This window comes from Scardinius erythrophthalmus (genome assembly GCF_964197995.2).
Source record: "Scardinius erythrophthalmus genome assembly, chromosome: 11".
Lineage (NCBI taxonomy): Eukaryota > Metazoa > Chordata > Actinopteri > Cypriniformes > Leuciscidae > Scardinius > Scardinius erythrophthalmus.
In genome coordinates, this window is record NC_138231.1 from 18495474 (window position 1) to 18514907 (window position 19434).

General features: G+C 38.2%; 3 protein-coding genes across 4 annotated transcripts in view; 2 read left to right on the forward strand and 1 right to left on the reverse strand.

The window, feature by feature from the left end:
- The window catches only part of rps6kc1 (ribosomal protein S6 kinase polypeptide 1), a 170567-nt gene extending 168057 nt beyond the window's left edge, over positions 1-2510 (forward strand). For both annotated transcript variants that reach the window (XM_081379221.1, XM_081379222.1), the window contains 3 exons: positions 43-125; positions 316-411; positions 565-2510. In XM_081379221.1, coding sequence (XP_081235347.1) covers positions 43-125; positions 316-411; positions 565-666 — 281 coding nt within the window. In that variant the 3' untranslated portion in view covers positions 667-2510. The remainder of the gene's footprint in view (positions 1-42; positions 126-315; positions 412-564) is intronic.
- A 956-nt stretch (positions 2511-3466) lies between these two features.
- On the forward strand, positions 3467-8730 carry LOC308698832 (uncharacterized protein). Its single transcript, XM_081379220.1, has 2 exons — positions 3467-3639; positions 3919-8730. Exon 2 carries the CDS (start codon positions 4652-4654, stop codon positions 7817-7819), a length of 3168 nt encoding a protein of 1055 aa, XP_081235346.1. The 5' UTR covers positions 3467-3639; positions 3919-4651; the 3' UTR covers positions 7820-8730.
- A 6045-nt stretch (positions 8731-14775) lies between these two features.
- Positions 14776-19434, reverse strand: part of traf3ip2a (TRAF3 interacting protein 2a) — a 40519-nt gene continuing 35860 nt past the window's right edge. Inside the window, exons 8-10 of the mRNA XM_081379225.1 lie at positions 18607-18711; positions 16016-16090; positions 14776-15853 (exon numbers count right to left, since the gene is read on the reverse strand). Of these exons, the coding sequence (XP_081235351.1) occupies positions 15707-15853; positions 16016-16090; positions 18607-18711 (327 nt within the window). The 3' untranslated portion in view covers positions 14776-15706. The remainder of the gene's footprint in view (positions 15854-16015; positions 16091-18606; positions 18712-19434) is intronic.

A 19434-nucleotide genomic window follows, 5' to 3' on the forward strand; every position in this document is an offset into this window, starting at 1 on the left:
TTGTTGCACTTACGATAACTTCTCTTTCTCTCTGACATGTAGAAGTGGGCGGAATCTGTGAGGAGACGCTAGCGTGTGATTGGTGGAGTTTGGGAGCCCTTTTATTTGAGCTCATAGTTGGAAAGGTAGGAGTATTTCAACACTTGAATAATTTTCAGTGAATAATTTTAAAAAAGAATGTATGCATTGGATTGAGTGTGGAAAATTATATTGGAGGGATGATTGTATTGTTATAATTGTATTTTCATGTAATTTCAACAGCTTAATGTTAAAGCTTATCACTATTATTGTTTAAGTTTGTTGTTGTTTGTTTAGTCTCTATATCAGTGTCATCCTGCTGGCATTGGTAGACACTCATCCCTAAACATCCCAGAATTTGTGTCGGAGGAGGCGCGCTCTCTGCTGGAACAGGTACATATTACCATGGTGGAAAAATTATATATGCAACCAGAAGTGAGAGGACACAGTGACAGAAGTGGTTGGGCAAGGCTCAAGCTATTGCCTAAAAGAAATAGTCTGACTGTAATTATCTCTCTCTCTTTCTCTGTGTTGGTCTGTCTGTAGTTGTTGCAGTATAATCCAGTGGAGCGGCTTGGTGCGGGAGTAGCCGGTGTGGAGGATATTAAGGCTCATCCTTTCTTTTCTCATGTGAACTGGACCAATTGAACTATCAGATGCTTTACTAGTATGAGATGGAGATGTCTGAGATGTCTATATGTACAAAAACAATGTCATAAATGCTGCAGGACACATTTATTTCACAAATACTCTTGCCTACAAATGGCCAAAGCTCACTGTTGAGTGAGGAAGTCTATAAGCAGTGAGAGGAAAATGGATGTTACTGTTTTTGAAAAAAACAACAACAACATTTGTTTAAACCAGGGTTAGCAATTAAGATTCAAGAGCCACTTGAAATAATATTTTTGTTTGAGGATGTGTCCCTGTTCATATCAGATTAGAACTATCAATACTATGGCTTCGTCTGAAATTGCATACTCTCTTGAGTATGTACTTATTTTGAACAAGTAATTACTTCACTGCCACTGTGTAGTGTGAATGCAATAAGGACATACTACATTTGCCATGTTCTCATTATCATTTGACCTACCAGTGTCAATTGTGTTTCTTCACTGCCATTCATAAATCCTCTCCTGTGGCCTCATGGGATGGTAAAGTGTCATATGCACACTTCAGAATCTCGCCAGAAGAAGTAGGTCATCCAGGTACTTTTTGCCTACTATTTTGAGTACTGTGAATTCTTACATACTACTTTTGTCACATACTGTTTTTTGCCTACTATATAGTAGAAAAGTATGCGATTTCTGATGCAGCCTAAACGTGGTTCCTAAACCTGGTCCTGGATTACCTGAGTACATCACTGTTTTCTACAGAACTGCTTTATAGATGAAAGGAACTAATTTAAGAATTGAGGATCTTTACAACGGAACTGAATCAACACTGAACTGACTTCATCTGAACAATAGCCGAAATGCATAATTTTCCTGATTATCACTGTAAAGTTGCTTTGAAATAATCTGTATTGTATAAAGGCCAGTTCAAAGACAAACGCCAACAAACACAAACAGGTTGGCCGTTGTATTTAGCATTTTATGAAAAATAACTGTCATTGGCCTTAAAGCGCTATATAAATAAAGGTGACTGACCTGAAATGGTTGTGTCAGATTAGAGAGACATCCAAAATGTGTAGAGTTGGGGATCCTCCAGGACCAGGGTTTGGAACCACTGCTATATGTAACTGTATATAAATCCAACTGCTTGTGTATGGGTGTGTTTAATTTAGTGTGTTTTATAAAAAGAAGCTGGCAAATTTCATTGCATGAACATCTTTAGCATGGGCTAAAACACATTTGATGTGATTGCTTGATTTAAATTGATCACATTTATCATTACGTCACTACATATTCTTCACTAACCCATCTAATGCTCTATTTATTTAACGCTCTGTGTCAATGAGCTTATTGGTTCTTTCACTTGATGTTTTACTTTCTCAAGGATTCATAGGTTCATATTCTTGCAGACAAATACAACTATGGAGCTCAATGAAATGGAGAGCTATTTTAAAAAGCACTTGTGAATCAGTTAACTTTGAGTGTTACATTAAAGGGTGCAGCAAGAAATTTCTGAGAAACACTGTTGAAAGTGGATCGAACCGAGCACCACAACACTTCTAGCCAATCATCAGTGGGGAAGAGAGATGGCTGAGCGACATTACAAAAGAGAAAAAGTCAGAGGAATATCACTGAAAAAAGAAGGGTTATCTGAAATTCACATCTAAGATTATATAATTCATGGAACTTTAAGTACTAATTTGACCCTGTAGTTTAACTTCAAGTTTAAGATTTCAGTTTAATCAATATTTGTATCAACTATTGTTTTAGTTAAATCCTTTTGAGCATATGTTAAATTTTTATTTCACTGTATAACCTTCACTGTATATCCCTTCTGTTAATTACAATCAGAATCAAAAAATTAAAATCAGGAAAATTGTTTGTGCAGTGAGTTTCTCTCAATTTCACCAGGAAAGGAAATCCAGTTGATTTCCTCAACAGTGTAAGCAACGCTTAGTATATGAATGTCCGCAAGGCAAGAACAGTTCTTTATTGGGATATTTAGTGTATTTCTTGATGTGCCTGTAGTGTAAAACTCAGAGAAGGCCTCAGGTCACAGAGTTCACTATGTCTCACTTCAGCAGCTCTGAGCAAAACACCCAGCAAGCTGCACCAGCCAAAAATGGAATATCAGATGTTTTGATATGAATATCCATATATCTAGCGCACTGATGCAAATGACACTGTAAAATAGTTTTTTTTATATATATGTTGCTTTGATGATAAACCAGGTGATTGCTCTCCACTATTAGGAATGGAGTCAAGAAAAGATGAATGATTGGGGAGGATGGGTAAACAGTAATTAAAAATGACCTAATGAATGCTCATTGGCCGAGCAAAGTTGGGGGCGATGTGTAAGAAACTATCAAAGCGAGAGTCTTGACTGGGGTTGTTAGATGTTCTGCAGGTATCGCTTTATTGTCTCCAGCAATAAAGTCTTTTTTTTTTCATCTGGCGGTTTTGGCATCTGGAACTCTGTGATTTCTTACAATAATGAGAAGACTTTTTCCACAAAAGATACTCTATTTCTCCCTCTCGAAGAAGACCAAAGATGAAATGAAAGGAAGCAAACACACACACACACACACACACACACACACACACACACACACACACACACACACAATCTGGCCTTGCAAAAAACAAAGCTGAAATTATCCTTAGTAACTGTAACTGTCCGCTTGGAGTTACTTAAAAGGTCTTGATTAATGAGTGTAAATGCATATTTTGTGTATTTATAAAGAACGTTTTTATTGGGATTGTGGCGTAGATATGAACACCTCACTCTGCGCGGGCACCAGTGACTTCCACTAGTGGGCAGTATAGTTTCTTCCACTAGGCTAAACTAACCCTAAATAAACCCGTGCTTACGGGTTACAGCTGTGGCCAACTCATAAACAAAGAAAGAGCGAACCGAAGGGAGTACACAGTCAAGACGGTAAACTTAGGAACGATAAGGAACAAAGGAAATTGCCGGGTTTGGTTTAACGCCCTTGGGAAGCGGAACGAGGTACGTGTAGTTGTTTATATGTGGATGTTGCGGGAGTGAGGTGTTCATGTTTATTGTTGTAAGTTATTTAAGATATGTATTCCCAAAGAGCCATTTCGCTTTGATATGTTAATCCGTGTGTAATTTAAAGGTTATGGTATAGTGAATATAGATTTGGTGGAAAATTATGGTTGTTTAGTGGTGTATTTATTTAGGTTTATTGCTTGAGTATGTGTGATTTTAGCTAAGGCAACGTGTATAAAAGTACTTATGTTTGTATTTATCTGTATATTTTTATAGTTTTCACGGTGTATTACGGATAAAGGAAAAGGAAATAAAGAAACCGTAAAGACATCAGTCGAGACTCTCCACATCTTGCTTATACCCACTGGGGGCAGTTATAGTGAAAACTCACCGCAGGCCAGAGAGTGAGAAACTCCACGTGACGTAGGAAAATGAGAAACTCTGCTGCATCCAAATGAGACTCGCAGCCTTGGCCGTGGTCCGCATGTCCGCATCGAAGAAATCAACTAAAACGGACTACAGTCAGGCAAGAGGGAAGATAACACACGTAAAAGGGTGTATAACGGGTGCAACAAGAGACATTTTACAAAAATATGTATTAATAAGATTGGATTTCATACGCTCATAAAAGTGGTTAATTGCAGTAACATAAACTGTGCTTGAATGTTGAAAGACGCGATCGTGAAAGTGTTTTGATTATCCAAGGGTTTTACGGTTGGTGATTATTGTGAAGATGTGTTCAAGGGTTATAAACAGCATTTTTAAAGTGGTCTTTAAATGGAGGTTTGAAAGTGTGGAAATGATCTAATTTAAAGTATGAAATTGTTCAAATTTCAATATTTGCATTTTGCACAAACTAAATAATTTGAGTGTTTAATTTAAGTTGTTAACGTTGGTTAAAAGGGGTAGTGTTAAAATACCGGTAGGTTATAACTACTGCTTGCAGAAATTAAATCCCAAACGTCTTATATAACATTCAAATAACAGTCAATTAAGACGTGTAAATCAAATGTCACTCCACACAGCAGAAACAAGTAAACCCTCAGACCTACCATCTGGCAGATCAAGCTCTCGTCAGAGAACCGTGACTGGGAAAATGCAAGAGGTAAATGAACAAAATGCCATTAAACATAAAAGGGCCTTTTATAAGGCTTATGACGCATGGAAACAGACGGCAAAGGAAAGCAGGGCAACAATGAAATGTTTTTGCTCTATGGATGATCTTGACAACATTGAACAAAATATTCAAACTAAACGTGAGGGGCTTCTACACCAATTCGAGCACATCCTGCGCAACCAAACCAATACTCCAGAGATCGTGGGAAAAATGGATACCTGTGCCATTCTCACCGACGAAACGCTTGCTCTAGTGAACAAAAGAAGAGATGCTATGGATGAAGACTACAATGAGCGAGTAGAGAAAGAAAGAGTGAGGATTGTCTTAAATAAAGAAGAATATGGATCTGTGTTCGGCAATTCAAAAACTAACACTGTGGCTTCTCGGCATACTGACTGTTCCAGTGCAAGCTCCAGCAGTTCCAGCAAACGACAAGACGCAGAAGCAGAGCTGGCAGCAAAAAGAGAGCAAGCAAAGGCAATGAAGGACATACATGCTCATCAGTCACATATTAACAAACTCGAAAATGAATGGAAACTTGAAGAAAAGAAAATAGTAGCTGATTTGGAGCGCAAGAAGGAAGAGCGACGGCTAAAACTGGAAGAAGAACGAACGAAGCTGACACAGTTAAAGGCTGAAAAGGAGGTCCAGATAGCAGCTGCTCGAGTGAGAGCGTACGACAGCCCTGGAAGCGACTATGAAGAGGAGAGAAATCTGGCGACAGACACTGTTTATGTGGAACCTGAACCTGCTGCTCACTTTGACATGAACACTGCCTCGCTTCTACCCCAACAAACATTTACAGGAACGACTATGAATAAGGACACAGCCTGTTTAGTTCAAGCAATAACAAGCTCCATGAGCATAAATCGTCTGCGTGTGCCAGAGCCAACAACATTTGACGGTGATCCCATGAAATATGTTGACTGGAAAATGTCCTTCACAACTCTCATTGACCAAAAGCCACTCTCAGCAAACGAAAAAATGTTCTATTTGAAAACTTATCTCACGGGGGATGCACGTAAAGCAGTGGAAGGTTTCTTTTATAGAAACTCAGAAGATGCGTATACAGGCGCCTGGAAGGTCCTGCAAGAAAGGTATGGCAACTCATTCATAATTCAAAAGGCATTTAGGGATAAGCTCGCTAGCTGGCCTAAAATCAGTTCAACTGACCCTCTGGCTTTAAGAGAGTTTGCAGACTTTCTGCAAGGGTGTGCAGAAGCAATTCCGCATGTTAAGGGACTAGCCATCTTGGATGACTGCGAAGAAAATCATAAACTTCTGAAGAAACTGCCAGAGTGGATCGTGAGGAAGTGGAGTCGAATGGTGGTTGAAGAATTAGATAAATCTGGAAATGATCCGGCTTTTAAATGTTTCAGCACATTCCTAAACAAGGAGGTCCGGATAGCCTGCAACCCCATTGTCTCACCCTTCCTTTTGAACTTCAAGAGAGAGGATAGAACACCAAAACGAGCTAAAGCTTTTATTACCAGTGCTCAAACAAATAGCTTCTCACAAGTTAGACAAGAAGCATCAGATTACAGGAGGCCACCATGCCCATTCTGCAAGGAAGAATCGCATGGCATTGCAACCTGCTTCATCTTTGCTGCAAAGGCCATGGATGAAAAGAAACGGTTCATCAGGGAAACCCATCTCTGTTTTGGATGTTTAAAGAGGGGACACGCAGTCAAGGATTGCAAAAGGCGTCACACTTGTGGCACCTGCAGTCGTCGTCATCCAACATGCTTGCATGAGGAGTGGAGACAAAGACCAACAGAAATCTCTACAAATGATTCAATTTCTGCGAGTAACCACACGACTGAAGAAGTCCACAGAGCCATGTCGTATGCATCTACTCGATATGCCTCAGCTACTGCCAGCATAGTTCCAGTCCTGGTATCCACAAAGCAAGAGCCACAAAAGGAGGTTCTTACTTATGCCCTACTCGAAACACAAAGTGATACTACATTCATCCTTGAGGATCTGCTTGGGCATCTGAGTGTGACACCACGATCAGTGACGCTAAAGTTGAGTACGATGACTGCTGTTGATACCGTTTTTACGAGCAAAGGCATCAGAGACCTTCAAGTTCGAGGGCTTTATTATGAGAACCTACTCCAGATAAATCAAGCTTATACTCGTAGTTTTATTCCGGTGGATAAATCATACATCCCGACTCGAGAAACTGCACAAAGATGGCCCCATCTTCAACACTTATCAGATAGACTGCCGCCTCTCCAAGATTGTGACGTGGGATTACTAATAGGATATAATTGTCCTTCAGCATTAGCTCCGCTTGAAGTAGTTATAGGTAAAGAGAATGAACCCTTCGCTCAACGTACTGAGCTTGGTTGGAGCATAATAGGTTCGACAAACCCTCATTTAGATCGGCAAGGAAGCCAAAGTTTTGTGCACCGGGTCACAGTGAAAGAGATACCTGCTCCAACAGTCACCGATGTCTTGAAAGTCCGGGAAGCGGATTTCAACGAACGCATCTATGAGGACAAATATGTGTCTCAAAATGATGTGCAGTTCATTCAGTTCCTTAGCAATAACATCAGACAGAAAGATGATGGACACCTTGAGATGCCCCTTCCTTTTCAGAGCAGCAGCCCACCTGTGCTACCAAATAATAGGAAGTTCGCTGTGGTTCGGCTGGAGAACTTGAAAAGAAAGTTGAAAGCAGACAAACGCTATCATGACCACTACAGAACCTTTATGGAAGAGACAGTGAGTATAGGGGATGCTGAATTGGTAACTACACCAGTAGATGGTAAGAGTATTTGGTACCATCCCCACCATGGCATTTATCACCCAAAGAATCCAGACAAACTAAGAGCCGTTTTCGACTGTTCGGCTAAGTTCAGAGGTGTTTCTTTAAATGATACTCTACTGACGGGACTTGACTTGATTTACTCCCTACTAGGAGTTCTGTGTCGTTTTGGGAAGAAAGCGGTGGCCATAACATGTGACATTGAAAGAATGTTCCATCAGTTCAGTGTTACTCCAGAATGCCGAAAATATTTGAGATTCTTATGGTGGGAGAAAGGACCGCCGTAAAGAAAAGGAACTGCTTTCGTAAACCCTCAATCATTGAGCGTCCAGTACAGAAACTGGTTCTCCTCCTTGAGAGCAAATAAGACGATCACACCATATACACCACTCACACTACAACACATATACATTATACACATTTAAGTGTTTTTGTTTAAAAGATGGGCGAATGTGATGTAAGAAATTCTGCTTGGTTTATGTAGAGTAGTTGTATATTAAGCAGAATTTGGTGGGAGTGTAACTGTCCGCTTGGAGTTACTTAAAAGGTCTTGATTAATGAGTGTAAATGCATATTTTGTGTATTTATAAAGAACGTTTTTATTGGGATTGTGGCGTAGATATGAACACCTCACTCTGCGCGGGCACCAGTGACTTCCACTAGTGGGCAGTATAGTTTCTCCCACTAGGCTAAACTAACCCTAAATAAACCCGTGCTTACGAGTTACAGCTGTGGCCAACTCATAAACAAAGAAAGAGCGAACCGAAGGGAGTACACAGTCAAGACGGTAAACTTAGGAACGATAAGGAACAAAGGAAATTGCCGGGTTTGGTTTAACACCCTTGGGAAGCGGAACGAGGTACGTGTAGTTGTTTATATGTGGATGTAGCGGGAGTGAGGTGTTCATGTTTATTGTTGTAAGTTATTTAAGATTTGTATTGACAAAGAGCCATTTCGCTTTGATATGTTAATCCGTGTGTAATTTAAAGGTTATGGTATAGTGAGTGAATATAGATTTGGTGGAAAATGATGGTTGTTTAGTGGTGTATTTATTTAGGTTTATTGCTTGAGTATGTGTGATTTTAGCTAAGGCAACGTGTATAAAAGTACTTATGTTTGTATTTATCTGTATATTTTTATAGTTTTCACGGTGTATTACGGATAAAGGAAAAGGAAATAAAGAAACCGTAAAGACATCAGTCGAGACTCTCCACATCTTGCTTATACCCACCGGGGGCAGTTATAGTAACATTACTTTCTTAAATATCAACTCGTAACTGCATAACATTCAATTTACAACTCATTCAACATTTCAGTAAAACATGTACAATGTAACATTAACATTTGAATAAACTGGCATACCAAGTCTTATTACCAAGACCATTTATCATAGATTATCAATTAAGTAGCAATAATAATATCAGTACTCTCATATTTTTCTCTCGTGGCCTGGTGGCCATTCTTTACTAATTTTACATTCCATCAGTAAGAGTATAGTGCGAAGTTTGAATATTTTGCAATCCACACAAAATAATGAGAGACATATCAGAGTTCAAAAGAGGACAAATTGTTGGTAAGCGTTTCGCTTGCTCATCTGTCACCAGGAGAGCAAGTCTTTGTGGTGTATAGAGAGCTATTGGATCCAGGGTAATGTCGGCAAACCACCACGTAGGATGAACCACATCCAACAGGAGTAACTGTTGACACAAGAGGAAGCTACTAACAGGTACTAACCCGGATTGTATCCAAAAACATAAAACCAAAACTGCCCAACACACTGAAGAATGAAATGTGCACTTCGATTCTCCTGTTTCCACCAAAACTGTTCGTTCGTCGGTAGCTCCACGGAGTCAATATTGAATGTGTTTGTTAGTAATAATTCAGGAAATACCTGTAAAAATAGTGTTTCTTTGTAAATAATTCATTGAAAATTTCTGTAAAAGTTTTTTGCACTTTATTTAAATTAGGATATTTTATTTGTTTGGCATTTTGTTTGGTAGTCATTGATGATTTATATATATATATATACACACACTCACCTAAAGGATTATTATGACCGCCGCTAGCGTAGCTAGCGAAAGCGGTCATATAGGGATTGTCAAAGTTTTTTTTTTTTTTTTTTCGTCATCTACTGAATTTTTCGTCAACGATACCAGGGACACCGAAACACCGGGGAACATGAAATTTGGTGGGCATGTAGCCCCACTAGACTTTTACGGAAAAATTTCGTTTGGTCCCCGGGGGCCACTCCCCCCCCGCGCTGGGCCCCCCCAAACCCAAAAAATTCAGTTTTTCCTAAATAACTACCTGAACCGTGGCACCGAGGATGAAGAAATTTTTATGGTATGTTGGTCTTAAGGGCCCACATCAACCTAGCCCAAAATCGATTGTCAAAGTTTTTTTTTTTTTTTTTTCGTCATCTACTGAATTTTTTCGTCAACGATACCAGGGACACCGAAACACCGGGGAACATGAAATTTGGTGGGCATGTAGCCCCACTAGACTTTTACGGAAAAATTTCGTTTGGTCCCCGGGCAACAGCAGTGCTGACCACGACACTTGAGAATGATCACCGACACCTGTCATCATCCAATCACAGCTTTTTTTAATCACTGTTTTGAGACAAATCATTGTTTGATTTGCGAACATCCTCTGCCGTCTGGTCGCTTCCGCTTCAAGCCGGACTCGTCCCGCGCTAACGGTAATTTCCTTTCAATGTCCACGTTTTGATTTCGGCTAATCAATTTTGGCGAATGCAAACAACGTGATTATTGTTCATGAGTCTAACATCCAGCCACGCAAGAAAACATGTAATCTATTATCTACCTGAGGGAATAATATGCTCAAAAAACATTTCTGATTATTATTAATGTTTTAAAGCTTTTAGAAAGTACATAGAAAGCTTTTGTAACATTATCTTAACTGTCACTTTTGATTAATGTAATGCATCCTTGCTGAATAAAAGTAGGCAATTACTTTCTTTATTTTTTTCCCCAAAAAATAATCTTACTAACCCCAAACTTTTGAACTGTAAGCCTAGTGTATAATGTTAAAAAAGCTTTCTATTTTAGATAAATGCTGTTATTTTGAACTATGGTTTGTTTGTAATGTGACTTTTTTCATGTATGACATTAAAATTATTTTTAGAATTAAATACATAAATAGGTTAAGCAATACAAATGTGTTTATGTCTGATAACCTTTTAAACACAAACTTAACTGCAGACACTGAAATGACGTACACTGTGTGATACAGTACAAATATTTTGAGTGTCCCTCATTTTCCTATAAATAACCACGATTGTCATGCATTTTCCTTTTCTGAAGTTGGCAACCCTAACTGTCACACACACACATGCAGGAATACAAACAAACGCAAGCATGCACACACACTGACATCCACACGCACAGACACACACCCATACACACACACATACAAATCCACATGCACAGACACACACACAAACACACACGCGCACACACATGTACGCACGCATACATACACGCACAGACACACACACACAGACACACACATACACAAACACACACACACACACACACACACATACACACACACACAGACAGACATGCACATACTACTACTTTTTTAGGTATATACTGTACATAAACACGCTATACAGCCAAATTGCTCCACGTCATTTCTTTTTGTGGAAAGCCAGTGCAGGCCTGAGCGGCGGTCATATTTTGTACCGCCATGCGGTACATCTAGTTAGGAACACCTGTTCAATTTGGGTTCCCGCGGGGTCTTAAAAAGTCTTAAAATGTCTTAAATTCTGAACTTTAAATTTAAGGCCTTAAAACGTCTTAAAAACAGCCAGATTTTCATCCGCGGTCATAAATTTCATTTAGTCAGGTCTTAAAAAAGATTTTACCCTCGTTCATTTCCAGAAACGCTGGCCGCATAAAGTTATTACAAAGTAGTAAAAAAGTATCTAAGTCGCTCGCCTAGAGGCAGTTCACATATCGCGTCTTTTTCGCGCTCAAGTTCATTCAAATGGAGGCGCGCGGTAAACGCGCTTATAATTGAAGCGACGCGCTCGTTTTATTTCCAGGCGCAGCAACATGAAAAAAGACATGAAGGATCAAGGATGCGGGTGCACCCAAACACTACGGGTGTTTTTCTCTTCTCCGTAAATAAATCTTGTAACAGAGCAACAGCAAGCGTTTTTCGGCGGTGGAAATCCATTAGCCACTAAAACTTTTTTGTCATTGTGGAGTTGCATAGCAACGACAGACGCCACGGGAAAATCGGACCAAATTTTACTATTAATAATAAATTTTATTTATCTTAAAGAGGTTTATCTTTTTATAAAAACCTTTTTTGTCAACTTTATTTGAACTTGTACATAGTATAGTATATAACATGTTGCAAGACACTTTTAAAATCTGGCTATCATTTTTAATCGTATTATTTTAATGTTTATGTTAGTGCGTATTGATGCTAATTTGATTTGTTATTTGCTGTTTTTCGACATAAAACTTGGTGAATTGATTTCATTGTGTAGTATTAGTACTTTTTGAACAGGATTCTGTGATAAGTGATCATTTTTGGCACTATAATATTTAAATGAAATGTTCATGCCATTTCATCTCTAATTATGATCAACTATGATCAACTAAAATCATCTAATTATGTGTTTTTTACAGTAGGCCTATAATATGCAAAGTACAATTTTCTATAAAAAAATGATATCTAATTCTGTTCTTTTCTCTGACACGCGTTGTTGGGTCTGGAAGGTTACTAATGTGATTGCTTTATCTGTAAATTAAGTTAATGCTTTTTCAATTACTGAATTCATTGAAATAAAATGAATTCTTTGATTTGAATATTTTTTGGCAATGTGTGGTGTAGGTCTTAAATTTCAATCTTTATGGTCTTAAAATGTCTTAAAAAGGTCTTAAATTTGACTAACTGAAACCTGCAGGAACCCTAATGCAATTATCTAATCAACCAATCACATGGCAGTTGCTTCAATGCATTTAGGGGTGTGGTCCTGGTCAAGACAATCTCCTGAACTCCAAACTGAATGTCAGAATGGGAAAGAAAGGTGATTTAAGCAATTTTGAGCGTGGCATAGTTGTTGGTGCCAGACGGGCCTGTCTGAGTATTTCACAATCTGCTCAGTTACTGGGATTTTCACGCACAACCATTTCTAGGGTTTACAAAGAATGGTGTGAAAAGGGAAAAACATCCAGTATGCGGCAGTCATGTGGGCGAAAATGCCTTGTTGATGCTAGAGGTCAGAGGAGAATGGGCCGACTGATTCAAGCTGATAGAAGAGCAACTTTGACTGAAATAACCACTCGTGACAACCGATGTATGCAGCAAAGCATTTGTGAAGCCACAACACGCACAACCTTGAGGTGGATGGGCTACAACAGCAGAAGACCCCACCGGGTACCACTCATCTCCACTACATATAGGAAAAAGAGGCTACAATTTGCACGAGCTCACCAAAATTGGACAGTTGAAGACTGGAAAAATGTTGCCTGGTCTGATGAGTCTCGATTTCTGTTGAGACATTCAGATGGTAGAGTCAGAATTTGGCGTAAACAGAATGAGAACATGGATCCATCATGCCTTGTTACTACTGTGCAGGCTGGTGGTGGTGGTGTAATGGTGTGGGGGATGTTTTCTTGGCACACTTTAGGCCCCTTAGTGCCAATTGGGCATCATTTAAATGCCACGGCCTACCTGAGCGTTGTTTCTGACCATGTCCATCCCTTTATGACCACCATGTACCCATCCTCTGATGGCTACTTCCAGCAGGATGATGCACCATGTCACAAAGCTCGAATCATTTCAAATTGGTTTCTTGAACATGACAATGAGTTCACTGTACTAAAATGGCCCCCACAGTCACCAGATCTCAACCCAATAGAGCATCTTTGGGATGTGGTGGAACGGGAGCTTCGTGCCCTGGATGTGCATCCCACAAATCTCCATCAACTGCAAGATGCTATCCTATCAATATGGGCCAACATTCTAGAGAATGATTTCAGCACCTTGTTGAATCAATGCCACGTAGAATTAAGGCAGTTCTGAAGGCGAAAGGGTCAAACACAGTTTTAGTATGGTGTTCCTAATAATTCTTTAGGTGAGTGTGTATATATATATATATATATATATATATATATATATATATATATATATATATATATATATATATATATATATATATATATATATATATATATATATATATATATATATAAATTTACAGTGTAGATAAGGCTCACGTGTGGCTCAGTTTTGGGTTTTCTGGTGTACTGAAGGCTGAGAATCAGTACCAACATCAAAAACTATTCAGGCCCAGTGCAGGGCCAATTATGGGTAAGTAATTGGCTGAGACTCGGGTGAGTTATGGCCCATGTGTGACCCTTGTCTTTAATCCAGAGTTTTGCCACTCCAGGGCCGTCAGTCTTTGAGGCATGTGGGCCATGGGAAAAGGGGCTGTGTGGACCGGAGATGAGAGATGTGCATGAATCTTTCAGGAGAGGAAGAATGTTTTTGAAATGTTTGACGACGAGCAGTTAATCAAATGGTATCGTTTGGACAGAGCAGGCATCATCTTTGTCAGCGCTGGTTAATGTTGAGCTGAACCTTTTATAACATGTTTTCACTGTTCGACTAATTCACCAAGCAGTAGCACTTATTCCTCCCACCAGTTCGGTTTTCTTTTGAAATCCATGGCTGATTATATCATCTATCTATAAATTACAGAAACGTCTGTCTGTCTGTATGTCCGTCTGTCTGTCTGTCTGTCTGTCTGTGTGTGTGTTATTCGCATATCTCTCGAACCGTTAGTCCGATGTATTTCAAACTTGACAGGTGTCTTGCTACGGGCAAGTGCAGTGCCAAGTTTGACGTTGTTTGGATGAGAAATGCAAAAGATATTGTTAAATATATCATTTTTAGAAGGTTGTGGTTTAAAAATAAACATTCTGACATTAGAGGGTTGTATCGGTCAAAGAAGCCCCAAGAAGGTTGTGGTTTAAAAATAAACATTCTGACATAAACACTCAGTCAGCTACACTGTTTACTTCTGAATATTATAGTTTGGTTCCAAAACATGATAAATCCATTTTGATTAATTTGAGTAAAAATGTGTTTTTTTTCCAAGAAAGTGGCAAGATGAAAACCACTATTTTCTGTTTCAAACTTTCACATAGCATCTTTAGGTTATAATAACATAAAAAATTCAAATCCAGATTTTGATTTTCAAAGATTTATTATAAAAACGGATTATTTCCCCCCAAAAATGCAATAAATTCATGACACTTTTTTTTGGCAGTAAGCTATGTTTAGTTAACTGCTATGTGTATTTTTCACCACGTTTACAGCATTCATTAAGAGCGTCTACAGAACATAGGATCTAACAGTCATTCTGTACTCTTTTCAGTTGTAGTGCTCCTACTTAAAAAAAGTTATAAAAAGGGGGAGAGTGTACAGTCATCTGCTGTACAGTCAGCAGATTGGTATGGAAAAGAAACTTCTTAAGGGTGATACAAGACCCCACTGCAAAATGATCTCGCTTATGCAGCTACTTGACATATAAGTAAATAATAGAACACAATTAAATTATGCTGTCTGTTGTGTCCAGTATAGAAAGCCTTGCGTCCGGTGTAGACACTATGATTTTAAAGACAAGAAAATATGACAAGGCATATCTCACCATCAGATTACCAATATAACGGTGGGTAATGAAGAGAGACCACAGTCTTATGTGTGCCTCAAAATATAAAGCTTCTGACAGTATGAAGCCAAACAAGTTAAGACGCCACTTATAAGAGACTTCACATCACAAACACAAAGAGAAGCCCACTAAAGTTGATTAGTTGTAATACTGTATTAATTACAATGTTTCAAAGAAATCCTAAAGGATTTTTGCAAGTAAGGTCACTCTCAGACATGTCTGACAGTGTCTTCATGTACGTGTTTATGAAGTTTAGAAACCACTGTAATCCAGTAAAATCACACTGTGGTAATAAGAATCATTATTTAGAGTGATCTTGTTTTTTTTTGTTTTGTCTTTTTTGTAATATTTTTTGGGGACAATGTCCTTAATTCTCATGAAAATGATGGTCCTAAAATAGGCTTTCCTATTTTTTCTTTTGATTTTGAGGTGAAACATGCTGTAATGAGATAAACTCTTATAGGGGTTTGATAGTGAGCGTCAGCTCTTTGCCCAGCGGAGGGACAATGTATTTCTCTTCTCTGAGTAAACGCAGTAACAGGTCTTTAGCATCTTCAGGCCACCGGTACAGACGAGTGCTCTGCAGCCACAGTGGAACATGACTCTGCAGAGAAAGCAACAGATTGTAAACTTACGACTTAAGGCCATCTTCATATATATATATATATACATACATACATATACATATATATATATATATATTTCCTTTCAAACATGTATTTCGTCTCATGCCCTTAGCACATAAATTTTGTTTTTGGAGACTTACTTGATTAGCATTGGGAAACAGCACTGGTACCAATCTGAAGTTCAAACATCTCTGCAGAATAAATTCATTTTGGATCTGAAAAAAAAAAAAAAACGGAATCAATCAAAAACATGCACAGCGAACAAGTTAAGACAGTGGGGAAGTAAATTTATTAGTTACCAAAACTATAAGAGTATAAAATATCTTATATATACTGTAAGAATATAAATTATAATATAAAAATATTATTTTACACATGCAGACTTATCTTGGCTTAAAAGGATAGTTCAGCCAAAAATAAAAATTCTCTCATCATTTACTCTTCTTTAAGTCGTTCCAAGCCTGTATGGCATTTTTTCACAGTGTTATAATACAACAGACGTTTAGGCTTGCAGGCCTTCTTTAGTGTGTTGAATGCTCCAATCCTTTCAACCACTATTTAAACTCATATTAAAACTCATTTAAAACTCAAACTTAATTACACTGAAGTAATCAAAATTGACCAGTGTTAAAAATCACTCAATTAAATGTGTTCAATAGGCCTTTATCACAACACAATAGAACGCCGGAAGTAGCCGCGAAGCAGTGTACAGCGTCTTCCGGTTATTGCAATCACCATGGCTGCATGTTAATTATCACTGGACTACTTCGCTCTCACTTCTCCCAAAAGTTTCATTTTTTTTTGTTGAATGGTTTAATTAAATTGTTATAACCAATTGTTTAAAATGTAATGATTTAAGCAAAAATTTATTCAAAGGTTAAACCAAACTTTTATTTTGACGGGTTGCCGTGTAGACCTTTGAGTCTCTCTATGTTTTATGATGATAGTTTCTCTCAAATAAGGCTAAAATGCTGCTGAAGTGACTCTCATAGCGGCTGTGTTGATGAAGTGCATTAATGTTAATACGTAAGGCTGAAAAAAATCGCGAGCGTCATGCGTGCCTCAGTGTGTGTGTGTGGTAAATGAAACGCGTCGGTGCCATTCATTCACAGAGACACGCAGAACATGCACGATTCCTATTTAAATAGTCTTTATGCGGTTTAATATTGACAGACACTGGTCTATATCGCGATTTTATTTAAGTTTACTGACCTACTTTTCATCTAAATGTGTAACTAACCACCGGAAGTGCGAGTACACTGCTTGGCAATAGAGAGCCTAAGTCCCTCCCCTTCCGGTCGACCACCATGGGACCTTATTTCGGAAAAATATTGTATGGTAGTCAATGGCGAGAGACAACAAATATTTTGATCTCGTTTGAATTGTGCCCTGATTTACACATATGATGTTTGTCAATTTAAAAGATACATTTTAAAGTCAAGAAAGTCGCAGTTTGATGTAAAACTGTTGAGGTATAAGACTGTGAAAATACGTAATTACAAAGACTACAAACCCAGAAGGCGCACATGCGACGTCATACCTTTTCTCTCAATGAATGAAGCTAACTTTACTGAAGCTAACGGCTGTCATTTTTTCTATAGTCTTACATTATAATCGTAACGTAACGCCGTCATGCCTGAGTGTTTTGAGCCAGAATACACACATACAAGCAACGGATCTTGTGACGTACATAGTGCGAGACGAGAGATGTAGTTCATTGAGCGATTTTCACATAAAACTAAACGTTACTCTTCTGTTTTATGACAAACTGCGACTTTCTTGACTTTCATAATTACCTTTTAAATTGACAAACATCATATGTGTAGTTCAGGGCACAGTTCAGACGGAATAAAAAGATAAGTTATCTCTCGCCATTGACTTCCATACATATTTTTTCCGAACTAAGGTCCCATGAGCCGGAAGCGGAGGGGCGGGACTTAGGCTCTCTATTTCGAACGTTCCGAAACCAGGAAATGAGATAAAGGCCTATAGCAATTATCCACATACAATATGATCTTGTTTAACACATTCACCAACAATCCTCATGAATCACAAGACATACATTTACACTAAGCACAATAACAGAGGATCCCACAATAAAAAAAAAATTAAAAAAAATCAGAAAAAATAACCATGGACAAATTAAAAAACCTTATGCATCAATCCAGGTAACCACATCAAATTCGGTGAAAGATCAAATGATTGAAGTCATCATACATTGTCATTAATCAACACTGATCTTCACACTTAGAATATTTAATTTATAGGCTATATGACATTTGTAAAAATCATGTAGTAATCTATCTTTACATCAAAAAACTGAAAAATCTAATTTTATGCCACTTATGCCATAAGGAGCCAGTCATTTTAATTTATAAATCCAAAATGCTTCTCGTTTCAATAATTCTTTATTTATATCACCTTTATGTGATATGTCCCATATCGTTTGAAATGTGTAACTGATCCTCCAAATCAGCTTTCACTGGTCAAAGACCACCCAAGAAGCCGTCTGACTGACATGTAAAGCAACCAATCACGGTTCGTTTTGTTCGGCATCAAGTTTAGGTGTGTGAAAATGTAAAGTTTATGTCTCTACAATAACTCTGTAGATCTTGACAATCTAAGATTGTAGATCTTACAAGATCAATCTTATCAATAAAATCAATTTAAGAAGCTTTCACACAGATCTATATAGAAGGATCTGAAAAGACAGCTGTCAACCAACTCTCACCTGAGTGTGTATGTATTTGGTGTGTAGTCCATGTTGATCAGATCCATCTCCTTCAACATCCATCTTATACTTTGGACTGATCACTACAATGATTAGCACTGACTTCTGCATAAAAAATGATAATAAAATTAAAGCTGCAAGCAGCATTTATCGGGGTTCAAGCAGTTAAGGCCTTTAAGCACAAAATCATCAAAAGTTATTAAGTTTTATTTAGCAAGCATGTAACCACTTACATCATAGATGGAAAATACCATTTACAGCCAATACAGGCAATGTACTATAGGAAATATATGTTTTTAAAGCTTTTAACAGTTATAGCGCCACCTATGGTCCGATCTCTATAAAATTTGGCATGCTTGTTAATGATGTTATGTCACATATGCTCACCAATTTTTGTGAAGTTCTGAGTTTTCATTTAGGATTTATAGGCTTTTTAGTGTATTTTGCCACGCCCATTTTATAAATGACCCTATTACAGCCATCCAAATGCAAAAGTTAAACTTTTTTTTGATAATTATTGATCTACAGAGTCCAGAGAATTGTCCTAGACTGGTTTGGTTCCGATTGGCCGAAAAACCTAGGACTAGTTCGCAAAAGTAGGTTTTTAACAAGTTCACGAATATTTAATGAACGGTTTGATTGACAGCAATGGTTCTTGAGGCAAAGTATTTCAGCATGAGCAGATCTATCAAATGATATGCATTTTGTGTGGATGAGGGTAACACCACGTGATTACAGAGCCATAAAACTCGTTAGCGCCAACTAGTGGCAGATTTCTTTCAAAATTCTTACAGACCTCTAGGGCCATGAGTTGAACATGCCCATCGA

Bases quoted from the DNA above. Each gene is read 5' to 3' on its own strand.
- LOC308698832 (XM_081379220.1), top strand. From the start codon at position 4,652: ATGTCACTCCACACAGCAGAAACAAGTAAACCCTCAGACCTACCATCT.